Source organism: Henckelia pumila, chromosome 4 (genome assembly GCF_033568475.1).
Source record: "Henckelia pumila isolate YLH828 chromosome 4, ASM3356847v2, whole genome shotgun sequence".
NCBI classification, from domain to species: domain Eukaryota; kingdom Viridiplantae; phylum Streptophyta; class Magnoliopsida; order Lamiales; family Gesneriaceae; genus Henckelia; species Henckelia pumila.
The window spans coordinates 9,216,449-9,229,832 of NC_133123.1; the positions used below are offsets into that span (position 1 = coordinate 9,216,449).

General features: G+C 34.3%; 3 protein-coding genes across 3 annotated transcripts; 1 reads left to right on the forward strand and 2 right to left on the reverse strand.

Moving 5' to 3' along the window:
* Positions 1-1,200: 1,200 nt before the first annotated feature.
* On the reverse strand, positions 1,201-1,686 carry LOC140860458 (zinc finger A20 and AN1 domain-containing stress-associated protein 10-like). Its single transcript, XM_073263468.1, has one exon. It carries the CDS (start codon positions 1,684-1,686, stop codon positions 1,201-1,203), a length of 486 nt encoding a protein of 161 aa, XP_073119569.1.
* A 498-nt stretch (positions 1,687-2,184) lies between these two features.
* LOC140863970 (glutamyl-tRNA(Gln) amidotransferase subunit B, chloroplastic/mitochondrial) lies at positions 2,185-6,924 on the reverse strand. The gene is made up of 9 exons (XM_073267793.1): positions 6,706-6,924; positions 5,787-6,462; positions 5,311-5,520; positions 4,657-4,797; positions 4,355-4,558; positions 3,840-4,037; positions 3,200-3,268; positions 2,829-2,945; positions 2,185-2,601 (listed from the first exon to the last, which is right to left on the reverse strand). The coding sequence occupies exons 2-9, from the start codon at positions 6,408-6,410 to the stop codon at positions 2,521-2,523; spliced, it is 1,644 nt and encodes a 547-aa protein (XP_073123894.1). The 5' UTR covers positions 6,411-6,462; positions 6,706-6,924; the 3' UTR covers positions 2,185-2,520.
* Positions 6,925-7,853: 929 nt separating this feature from the next.
* LOC140865841 (uncharacterized) lies at positions 7,854-10,801 on the forward strand. The gene is made up of 4 exons (XM_073270642.1): positions 7,854-8,217; positions 9,317-9,387; positions 9,800-9,935; positions 10,463-10,801. Exons 1-4 carry the CDS (start codon positions 8,037-8,039, stop codon positions 10,525-10,527), a joined length of 453 nt encoding a protein of 150 aa, XP_073126743.1. The 5' UTR covers positions 7,854-8,036; the 3' UTR covers positions 10,528-10,801.
* Positions 10,802-13,384: the final 2,583 nt, after the last annotated feature.

Sequence of the window (13,384 nt, forward strand, 5' to 3'; positions counted from 1 at the left end):
TTAAAACTAACATCACGTAGTGCTATATCATTTATAATTGAATTTTATATTATTTATTATCTATTTAACATTAAAAAAGTTGTAAATAAAACACAAATTTATTAGAGTTTTTATCCAAATTTAAATCAATTTTACACAATGTTCAAAATAAAAATATTAAATTCATGATGCTACAAAATAAAAACTTAAATAAAATAAACGAAACTTGAGGAATTAAAATTTAATGATATTATTTCACATTTCTATTAATTTTGTTATATTCTCATTAATGATGATTGCACATTTAAGAAAACGTTTGAAAGTTGGAAAAAGATATATATATTTTTAAAACTCTTTTTATAATTTAAAAAATACTATTTGAAAAAAATTTATTATTAAATAAAAATTAATTTCATATCACTACTTCAACAGTGGTCAAATATTTCATTATATTTTCTCAATTGTTAACCATAAGTATTCTTCTCTTGAAAAATTTGATGAAAATTTCAAATATTTTGTGAAATAAGTAATACTAGTTATTTGCTAAAACATATGTTTATTTGTTTGTGATTGATAATGTTTTTAACTATCAGATTGCACGGTTCAATTATTTTTTATTCTATAATTTTATTTTGCATAATTTATATTATATTTTCATTTGAAAGAAATTCTTGTTCATTTATTATTATTATTATTATTATTATTATTATTATTATTATTATTATTATTATTAGCTTCTATTTTATTTAACTTTGTCTTTTGTTTGTAAGTTTTTTTTATCACGCTTTGTTTGTAGATGGAAGTACCAAATCGAGAACTTTTGAAAAATATTTAGGACGAAATCTGGAACGTAAAACATTTAGGACTGAACCGACAACTTTTTAAAACATTTGGGACCAAACCGGGAACATAAAAACATTTAGGACTGAACCGAAAATTTTTGAAAAATATTTCGGACTAAACCGGGAACATTCAAACATTTAGGACTGAACCGAAAATATGTCCAAACATTTAGGATTGAACCGAGATTTTCCCCAATAAATTTCAATATAATTGGCTATGAACGAATTCTTGAAAACCCATATTATACAGGTATATATAGATCGATGAAAGAATCACAGCCAAGATTTGGCAAAGTACGTAAAACCCATTAAAAATTTTCATAAACCCAACCAAATACAAAACAAGAAAAACAAAATCTTATAAGAACAGCAATAAAAACTAAAACCTCTCCCTAATCTTGTCTCCCCTACAAACTGGATTTTGTTTCTCCAGCGCAACTCTTCCAGCAGTCTTGTAATCAAAGTTGCATGCATGTGATTCTGGGTACCTATGACTCCCGCAGAACGTGCCTCCACATCGGCATCCGAATCCCAACAATCCAACTTTCTTGTCGCAGCATCCGCACCTTTTCTTGGCACCAATCGTGCAAGAATTCATGTCATCAGTCAAATTAACCAGATCTTGAGATGATGAGCTTGGATCGATCTCCGGTTCGCATTCGGTTGAAACTGCTGGTTGTTGGCAGACGGCAGTTTCTGATTTAGATATCTGAAGCTTCAAATAATCTTTGTAACACTTGGAACAAAACCCTCGATTCGCCTCCGACCCAAAGAAACCACAGCCGCCGATGCAAAGAAGGTTGGACGTTTCTCGCTGGTTGTAGTGGCCGCGGCTCGCGGTGTCGTTGTCTATGGAAGAATCCATTCGCTTGGTTGAGAGATGACGATTAATTTGTTTCGGTTCTTGATACTTGGCTCTTGGTGCGTGGTGTATTCTCTCTGGATTTGGTTATGGTGAGTTTCTTAATGTATATGGTGATGAGGGGTCTTGGGTTTCATGCATATATATATAGACAGGTGGATTAATAATCCTAGTCGGTCTTGTTCTTTACGAATATTATGATGATTTTGTTATATCTTTTGGGTTCAAAATTTGCAAATTATATTCCTATCTACACCATATATATATATGTCCATATAAGATTACAATAACCTCCTGATAACGTTGATTTTACTGAAATATATATGGACTCTAAGATTATAACCTTCCGGAACATTCTATGTGGACTCTCAAATTAAACATTCCTTCTAAAAATATACATTATCGAAAGTAATTTAAATTTGGAAACTTCTTGGGATTCATTTGTTAACAACTTAATATATCTATAACATCGTATTCTTAAAAAAAACATGATAACATCACTTTATTTTTCAAGTAAAGAATAAAATGCAACGAAACTCGTCGTCAAATGATTTTTACATGGTTTTCAAGTCATGAAAATTTCCGTTGGAAATAAATTCCAATTTACTCCACGTCTCACGTTAATAATGGAAACGGAAACGAAAACGAAAAAGTATGATGTGTATGCGTCTCCGATCTGACGATTATGCTTGCAAAATGCGAGATAGAAAAGATACAGAGAGCCCAACATTGAAAAGAAATCGTTGATTCGTTTCACCTTACAGCAGTAGCTTGCGACGGAGCAGTCGTGAAAACGTACCACCGGAAACAGGTTCATGCGAGAACTTACAAAAGGCATCAGCTTTTCGAATTCAGCTTTTCCAGAAGGATCTTATTCAAAAGCCCAGGATTCGCCTTGCCTTTCGTCTCTTTCATAATCTGGAATCGGTGGTGATTGGTGAATATGTCAAAATGTCGTGCAACATAATACAATTGTAAAAGGCAAAAAATTTCAGAGCAGTAATGCTGTCATGCATGTACCAGATCTAACATGTCCATTAGATCATTGTGTATGTATCAATGAATGTTATGAAGTATAAAATTTGTAGACAATACAAACTGATATCAATGCAAGGAAAAAATTGTCATTTTGGCAGTAATCATACCTGGCCAGCAAAAAAGCCTTGCAGCTTAGTTTTACCCCCACGATATTGCTCTAACTGCTTCGGATTGTCTGCAAGGACCTTATCCACAATTTTCTCAATCTCAGAGGGATCAGCAATCTGTTATAATAAAAAACAGTACAAGGTTTCTGTTAATTTGTCCTGTTTGCAATAAGCATATCAACAACAAGCAAGCGTTTGTGGATCACGTGGCATGCGGAGGCCAGTCACCAAACCTTCCAAGTATTTAGAAAATGAGTTCTACTAATATTTGATGCCTATGTCTGTCCTTCGATCAACCCCATTTCTACAATACTCCGACACAAGTTATCAACAAATTGTTGGAAATCCCTGAAAAACGTGAAACACCTTACCTGAACTAGATCCTTTTCTTTAATAAGCCCTTCAACAGTTCCACCCTTTGCCATTAGCTCAAATAATATCTGCACATTTCATTTAGAATAACTGGCAAATATGTAAACAGTCCAGGCTTATACAAGAGTACATCACTACAAACAAATATTGCCTCCTTTTCACTTATCTATGCCCTACTTTTATATTCTTGCGTGAGCAGAAAGATTAGATTCTCCAGCTTCATAAAATCTATCAAACCAGACCATTTTCAGGAATTTGACTGGTAAGACTACCAATGTATGTGCAATTTTATAAAACAAAAACATGCTCCCAAAATGATTGGGTCTCCCAGCAAAGACGATGCATGTATAATGAGATCATTGTATTGGAGTTAAATGAACTTGAGTATCAATCTTTGCGCAAATAAAGGAGAAAGATGCATTAAATAAGATTCCTTTGACTGTTGCGGCAGGAGATGATCAAAGAAGTAATACAGGCAAAGCAAAAAGATTTGGAAGGGAAATACACAAGTCCATATGATTTGCGAGATAGAAAGACTGACAGTGTCAACTGTAGCACATAATATTGAAATAACCAAAGGAAGAACATAATGTTGAAAACATTAAAACAACAGGTGTAGTGATGATCAGATACAATTACCTCTTTGCCAATCTTTCCACTTATGGTTCCACCTTTAATTGAGGCTATAAGCTCACCCAATTCCCGGGGAGTAAGCTTAATGTCAAGTATGGACAACTTTTCGTTGTTCATATAAGCAGCAATATCCCCCATTATCCAATTAGCAGCAAGTTTTATATCTGCACCTGTAGCAATAGTTGCGTCAAAAAATGCTGCCACCTGCAAGATATTTGTGAAGAACAATTATGCGTCTCATTCTTTTTTTCTTTCTTTTTTTTGACAAAACGTTCATTCTATTTCAATTGTTCTATGCATTATATACAGCACTACATCCTTATCATCAAACTGATTGCTATATTTTAAATCTTCGTTTTCATATTCGCAAAAATATTACATGATTTTGGTTTCAGTTCAAATTGCCTTTTTTCTTGTTCGATGTTTAGTTCCAATACTCAACAAATAGGCCAGAATCTCAAACTACCAATCCTTGCTGACGCCAAATTTCCATAAGGAAACAACTGAAGAACAGGACTCACATTAACATCATTAGTGAGAAACAGAACATCCTGAATACTCAGCCCAAGTTTCTCATATCTCCGCCGCTTTATCTCCGGTAGTTCAGGTAAGGAATTACGAATATTATCGACATAATCTTCAGTGAGAGTGACACCTGGAAGATCAGGCTCTGGGAAGTAACGATAATCAGAAAGTCCTTCCTTCTTTCTCATTGTAACTGTTTTCTATTTTGAAAGCAAACTAATGGATTAGTAACATATAATTATATAAACTAACCCACCCACTCTTCCAACTTAGTCATTACAAGGAAAAAAAATAGAACCTGAGCTCCTTCATCCCAGAGGCGAGTTTCCTGTACAATCTGGTCGGCCTGACCTTGACTGTGAAGAAGCACCTGTCTTGAAATCTCAAAATCAATGGCTCTACTCACAGATGAGAATGAGTTCAAATTCTTTATTTCAACCTGGTTATGAACAAACAGATTAATAATTGAGATGAACTATCCACACACAACTTGAAAAAAACAACAGGAGCAAAGAAAAACAAGGAAACAAACACAGAGATTAGTATGGTTCGGTACACGAAGCAACATCATGGGTAAACACAACCAGCTAATTAGAATCAAACAAAAGGTCACAGCGATGTCAATCCTCTTTCATCAAAATCTTTAACACATATATAACTTTCTTTGTAAATATAGAAATCACCCCTTGTCAACATAACTGCAACTGCAATATGCATAGAAACCAAACTGCAGATTCATAGTCAAAAGACCAGCTGGATTTTTTTACTTGCTTCAAAAACTAGTCAATATTTTGTGACTCCCCGCTCAAAATTAAACATTTTTGGAAATATCGAGTTCCTAGCAGATTTGGACTAAGGGCCCATGTGAAAAATTGAATATTCAGGATACTTTTGTCACAATTTTTCTGTTTCTGCGATAACGTAGAGGATAACGAATAAAGAACAAATTTACCTTTGTGCCAAACTCTAACTGTCCAATTGGACGAACTGAGATATTGACATCACAACGTAGTGATCCTTCTTGCATATTTCCATTACTCACACCTAGATATCTCACTAGTCTCTGCAACTCTGCAGCATATTCTGCTGCTTCAATACCTGTTCTCATATCAGGTTCTGACACAATTTCAAGTAATGGAACTCCTGCTCTATTCAAATCAACCTGTCAGAGGAAGATGTCAACAAATCCGCCAAGTCATAAACAGCCATGAAGAGAAGTTCAATCATAGTCTAAACAAAGTTCAACATCGTATACTAAGAAATTACTATATTAACGAAGTGCAGTGTACAATTATTACTCTGTAAAGCATCACGTAAATCAAACCAAACAAATTGAAATGTCATGAATAAAAAATGGCTAGCAGAAAGATTTAAAAAAAAAGGAGAATAAAAATGGGGACGAGGAAAAAAAGGATGAAACGTGGATACCTGAGAATAGTTCCCATTTCCGGTGTGAAGCAGCTTCCCAGCATCTTCTTCCATATGAACTCTGGTGACACCAAACTGTCTATGTCCGCCACCAAACTCAACGGGAAGATCAACATCAATATAACCACCAGTTGCAATTGGGACATCAAATTGTGATATCTGGTAGCCTTTTGGAAGATCAGGATAGAAGTATTGTTTCCTATCAAACTTTGAATTCAAAGAGAGTTTACAATTGAGCGCAAGACCAACTATTACGGCACACTCTATAACTTTTGAGTTGAGAGCAGGCAACGCGCCAGGCAACCCCATGCAAACAGGGCAAATACTGGTATTTGGCTCGGCCCCATAATTATAAGGACAGCTACAAAAGGCCTTTGTGAGAGTGGAAAGCTGAACATGGGTCTCTATTCCTATGACCGCCTCATAGTTTTTGAGTACTTCAAATCTTGTAGATTCCTCTGGTGACAAAGCTTTCAATTTAACCTGTTGCCTTTCTTGCGTTGCAGTTTGGCTATGTACACTTTTCATACAACAATAAAATACACCGTGTTGTTTAGTAAAATACGCGGATGGATACAGCCGAAAAGAATGTGCTTTTAAGCCCCTGAATAACGTTAACGCCATCTGAATACTTAATCAACTCCACAAGACTTAATCTCGAGCAATTGCTTAACACCTGCATAAAGTTCGAATTTTTATAATTCATATCTTTTTACATCCTAGAAATGCCAAACTGCAGCACGCTGTGATATTATTTCAGTGTGTAATTTCATCAAACATTTTGTTTGCTACAAATGTTGGCGAAAGCTGAAGATTAAAACAAAGATGCACCCAGAATACTGGCGATTCAACGTCAACTTTAAACGACGAAAAACATAGTGAAGTGAAGAAAACATAAAGCAGACTATGCAGTACATACTTTGGGAAGCACACGTCGTCAGTCTTTGGATGAATGATAGCCATTAGCACAATAGCTTTCCAATGGAAACCCAGTAGAAGAAAAGGGATTGAGATTTACTCGCAAGATGAATCCTGAACTCGAACGAGCAGTTAGCAGCGCACAGCCATTGACGTTACAGATAACATAACACTTGTATATACCACATGCTACGTGGGTCGCAGGATTATAATTACCAGTGTGAATGTCACTCAAAGAATACCATAAAAGAGGTTATCACATAAAATTATTATTATTTATTTATATTTGGCTAAATTCCATTTTAAATTTGGGACGAATATAGAGCCCTTTTGGACACAGAATATGTGACTTAAAAAAAAGTGACTAAATAAGAAATTTTGAGTACTTCTTTTGGGGGAAAAAAAGAAAAGAAATTTCTATGTTTGATTAAATGTTGAGAAGTGTTTTGTTTTAATTATTTTTTTAAAACATTTTCTAATTAAATGTAGATAGACCCTTTTGTGACCAAAATTTCTAGAATTTTTTAGAAAAGTGTTTTTTGTTTTAAAAAAAAAAAGGTTTTAGACAATCTTATAGGTATAGCTTCTTCAACCAAACGGGTTCATAAAATCTAGATTCCACCTAGCAAAGGGTGCTCATCAATTGGTTCAATCTGGAACCATTCAAAACCCGTATGATTTAGGTCGTATTTGGGATAGCTTATGAAAAACAATTTGCAGTTTTTCTTTTTGTTTCAAAATTTTGCGAAAAAAAAGTTGAGAAATGCTTCTTAGAATCTCTCTCAAACACTACTTTGGATCAGTTCCGGGTTAAATTCACTCTCGTAGTAACATTGAGTTGAATTGAATTGCTTGAAAATGGACCTGGAACCATTTTAAAATAAATACATAATTGGTTCCAATTATGTTCTAATCCGGTTTATTTAGGTTTCGGTTTCATAAAGTTACGATTGAAATTTGACAAATCCAGTCAGGTATCTTACAATAAACTTCGCTATCCCACAATCCGGAACTGGTGGATTTGAAATTGATTCTACAAAATAATTTTGAGCTTCAAAATTTTACGAAAAAAAATGTCTAAATGATTTCTAGAAACAATAGCAAATACTGTCTATAATCGGACGCGGCTCAATAGCATCCCTAGACCGGAGTTACAAAAGCGTGTTGAAAAGCAAGCACGACTTCTTTGGAAACCTGTCTTCGAATCGTGCCCCTCCCGGCCACAGCAGTCAGCACCCACCGAACAACCATCTATGGAGCACTTTCTCATTCTCTTGGAATTATCCCTTCGCTGATTTCTTGGAAAATTGAAAATCGAGGAGCCCTAATTTTATGGAAGGGGGAAAAATGGAGAAACTGCAGCAACAGCAATACTGGAGGGCTGTTAGATCACTTCTATCCTACAAGAACGCCACCATAGTTGTCTGTTTGTTGAACATTGTCTCTGCTCTTATCTTGCTTCAAGGCTTTCTCTTTCCTTCCCCTTCTTCCAGACTTGCCTCCTCCAGTAAAGGTGTAATCTTTACCCTTCATCTTGTTTCTGGTTAGCTTTTGTTGAATTTTTTGTCATATTTATCGTTCTTGCATGTTTTGGTGCGTGGGTTTTTGCTAGAAATGAGATTTAATGTGAGTATGGAATATGGTCGAAATTTTCTAGTTCGACTTCTCGCTAATTACTCGATGATCTTTAGGTAAGTAAATTCCAACTTCAAGTACACACTATTTCTGATTCTGCAGCATGATGGTGTTGGTAAAATTTAATGTAAAATATTCAAGTAGCATGATCAAATCTCTCTTGTTGAACCAGCTATAATCACCAATGTGTTGCTCGAAAACATTTCAAAGGTTATCACTTATCACTCCACCAACTGAATAAAATGATGTTAAGATTCTGAGCTATCTGGTCGTGATATTATTCCTCATTCTCAGTTTTGTCTTTTGGGATATTTTTTTATTTTAAAAGCGGTTGTTTGAATGTATGACTCCATCTCTTGTTATCTTATTTGGGGATTAACTTCTTGGTGTAGTTTTTGGTCGATTTGTGTCACAATTTATATAAACTTTTCCAACAGCCAACAACCGCTTCCTCTCTGTAGTTAAGGAGATCGATTTCCAGCTGAGATTTCTAATTTTCCTAATTTTTCTGTGACTTTGAAAAGATTTTGTTGGCTTCGTGTATGTTCTCTCGTCGGACTATGCTTTTTCAATTTACTTTGTATAGCATTTATCGAAGTACTTGTGCTCTGCAGGATCCATTCAATAGTTCCAAGGAACAAATAGCATAGCAAGATATTAAAGTTATAATTGCTTTTAGCAACTGAATGAGCCTCCAACCTAATTACCGCAACATGACCACACAAGGATTGCCCTTCCCACGAAATTTTCTTTATCCATCCCTGTCTAAGAGTCTAAGACCAATGCAATGAAACCTTATTGTGACTACGATGGTTTGATGTTCGATAATAGATCATTCTCCTTCATCCCTTTCATGATACATTTTAAATTATTCTTTGGAATCAATATATCATATCTCAGTTCATGTTGATTTGATGTTTCCCTGCAAGTAGGAGTTATTGCAGAACATTGGTTTATACTTACTCTTTGAGGTACAGCTCTATACAGGAATATCAAGGAATCTGAAGACATACGTCGTTCGATGGTTCCAGTTGATCTTATCCGAAGAGTGAGTATCCATTAACTAGTGTATTTCAATGGGTTTCAGTCGATGAAGTGACATGTTGATGTTAAATTTTAATTGAGGAAAATAATTTTTACATCCAAGCCTATGGTTAAATACCACGATCTTGATTTTGTATCGTATTCATTTGTTTTTGGAGATCCGATTTTTTTATTAAAAAAATATTAAGGAAAGGTAATCACATGCCTATTGCAAGCCAATGTATATGGACAAACTTTGGAAGCGTGCATTTAACCAAAATTAAGAGAATATTACTGATAACCAATGTTATATATAAAATCCCAAATAACAAATATGTAGGGATATGTTGTAAATGTGTGAAGCGGAAAGATATAACGCCTTAAATAAGAACAAGATCGACCTGCTTCTGTTTTAAAATTTTATTTCTCCTTTTCAGGTTAGAGAAATCAGAAAGGATGTGTCTGTTGAATCTGAACCAGTGAAGCAGAAGGATGTAAAGCAGACGGCCGCAGAGGACCTAATATCAAGGTTGAATAATTTTCATTCATATTCAGATGTTGGCAATGTGAAAGGTGATTTTTTATTCCTTATGTGTTATTCTATTTCTGAATGCCTGTTTATGCAGTACTCCTGTCTCACATCACACATCCGGAAGGATTTCTAAGGGTGTAAATGATATTTTCTAGTTACATGGTTCAGTCATTATCGTGTAGTAAGAATTAGTTGTATACGACATCAATGCGGGGTCCCAGTATGATACTTTCTTTCCACACCTGTTCATAGAAATTCGAAAGAGCTTAAAGATTACCCACTTTGAGGTATGATACGGTTCCCACACGATGCATCTATTGATGGATTCGATTGAGAGCAGCGAGCGGGGTGAAATAGTTTGCTTACCTTGTCTTGCTAAATTGAGAAAAAAGAAGGGGAAAAAAAACATGTACGTGAAACTTCAGAATATTAACTTCATATTCCAAAAGTACATTAAACCGAGGCTTCTACAGAATTTCAGTGTCCGTCTTTGGCAGTAAGGAATGTGACTATTATTTGTACCGTCAAGCTAAATGATTAATAAAATTTACATGTTGGAAATTTGCAGCCCTGGAGGAATGGCGTAAGAGGAAGATGGAGCGAGCCAAACAACGATCGATGTTATGGAATTGAACGTGCTGATTCTTGGATCAGATTGATGAGCACACTGTATAATTCTACGTGGATATATGTTTCAGATGGTTAAAATCTCAGCTTCCATGCAGTTTTTTGGGTACATAATGAACGTGTGTATGTCAGAATTTGAAATGGGAATACTAATTGGAACAAGAATTCTGAGCAATATACGAATATTTGCGAGTTCGAAATGATACAAGAATGAACTTGGATTGATGGATTTGTGCATAGTTTTTATTTTACACGATATCTTTAGTCTTTGATAATGGTATATCGTGGCTTGATAATGATGAATTTGGCATTTGAGAGCTGAAAACATGAATTTGCATTTTTTATTAAAAAAATTAAAAATGATCTGTTGTTTACTTTCGCCTCATTACGGGTGTGGATGAAACTGTCATCTTATGTAAATTAGAAAAATATTAATCAGCCAAAAGAGTTTTTAATTTTTTTATATTTTAATTATATATGGCTGGCAGTTCTATAAATAACTTTTGATTATCATTTTACAAATATAACCGGTTAGGCGTTATCATCACCCACCAATTATATATCCCTCGTCACGTTACTACGTTAGTACATGTTCAATCGTTTTTTTTAAATGTATAAGTATTTTTTTTTTTTTTGAGAAGTATAAGTACTTTTTTAATATATATATATATATATATATATATATATATATTTATATATAAATTAGTGTCTGTATTTATATATAAATTAGTGTCTGGTCCCAACAAAATCTGACGTATACAATAAAAATTCCTTCTTTCTGAAAAAATAATATCAACACGTATCTTATTTCTATAAAATAATTCTCGAACTTAATTTTCCAAAACTCTTAACATGAAGAGAACATTGTAACATAGAGAATATCCAAGACAAGCATTAGAGTTTGGTTTTTTTAGTAATTCCAAACTGTCAAAACGACATTCTTTGATACGACAAACATATCCTATACAATAATTACACAGAGTTTCTACAATAATTTTGGCTTCACATAACCATTTGGATACGCAGTCTACAATTAAATATTCATTAAAATACAATTTAGACCACTTCTTGATTGATATTTTTACTAGTTTAATCCAATTAAAACTAAATCAAGTATGATCAGAGGTACATATATTTACAAAATGCATAGTGAAATGATTAAACAATTTTAATCTATTAGCTAATTAGGTTACACGTGAATACTCGTTAGCAAATATACGCATGGTTTTCAAATTTTAATGTTTATAACATAATAATAGAATATATTTTTCGGCATTTTGTATCTGAGGTTTTTTTATACATATAATTTATATTTTTCATAGAAATATGTAAGCCAGGCCGAAAGGGTATTTTGATTATAAACCAAAAAAAAAATAGTTACCATAGAAAGGGGTGGCATTGCATTTTTTTTTATAAATCAAAAAATAGTTACCACAGATAGGATTGCATCCTCCCAAAACAAATATTATGTTGTATCTGGAGTTTTACTCAAGTTCAGCACAGTCCTTGGATTAACACGGGTGATGTGTCCCAGACGAAATCCAATGGCTATTGTCTCACCAGGTATGTTGCATTCGGTGGAGCATAATTAGAGCCGTCAATATGGGTTAGGCTCGTCAGGTCGGCTCGTCCCGCCACAAATTAAGTGGGTTGGGTTGAAATTTTTCAACTCAACTAAAGGTGAGCCTAGGTGGGCTGACCCGCTGAGGCCCGCGACCCGCGCAGGTTAGCCCGTTTGGCCCGCGGGCCTGGAGAATTATTATTATTATTTTTACTTTTTATTGTGATATATGCATTTTTTTAATGAAAGTTGTGTAATTTTTTTTGTATTAATTACTTTATATAAAATTTACACGTATGAAATCAATAATTAAACATTTTATTAATATGTTTCTATTAATATTTATTTATTTATAAAATTTGTAATTAATTATAATGATTTTTATTTATTTTTATTTGTAGTGGGCCGACCCGCCTAACCCGCAACCCACGTTGGGTTGGGTTGGATTGAAGAATTCCAGCCCACTGGGATAATTGGTCGGCCGCCCTCGACCCACCAAACGGTGGGTTATTGATGGGCCAATTCCCCCCGCCATGAGTTGACCCATCTGGCAGCTCTAAGCATAACATCTTATTTCAAGCAACACTATGAGTTTATGACGTAAATTAAGAACATACCTAGTTAACATATGACCCACGATATTAGTTGGACGAGGGGTATAAGAAATGACGCCTCTAATCAGTGCTCTGAAAAATGATATGCGCACGGTTTTTTTTTACCTAAATATTTATTTCTTTTTGTTCATCTCCATATTTACCCAATAATTCTTCAATATGTGATTCAAAGTCAAAATTCATAATAACATATTTTACATCTTCATTCGATACAAATTGAAGAGCAAATATGTAAAATAATCTTTAAAATTAAAACAAAATTATAAATTAAAATAGGAAGATTTTTTGAGTCGACTAGGTGACAATCGATTAGCATAACTAACATCTAAAGGCTACCGCCACTTAGACGACATATTAATGCAAAAACTCTTAAAAACATCGCCTTTCAAATCGGGACGGTGGACAACCAGTGCCTTTTTATACCACTGCCCCTAGTTTGCAAAAATATCTAAAGTTTACACAAGTTTCCAATAGCCATTCTCGATCAGTAAAACGAGTGAAACTCATGTTTTAATTTGCAGTTTATGTGTCTTTTAAATTAGCCTTATTTCTAGGATATGTAAGCAGCGGAATAAAAAATAAAGACACGGGATTTTAACGTAGTTCGGTCGAAAGACCTACATCTACAGGGCCTCACCCAAATATCAAATGAATCCACTAAAATTGAATATGTTACAATCACGCAAAG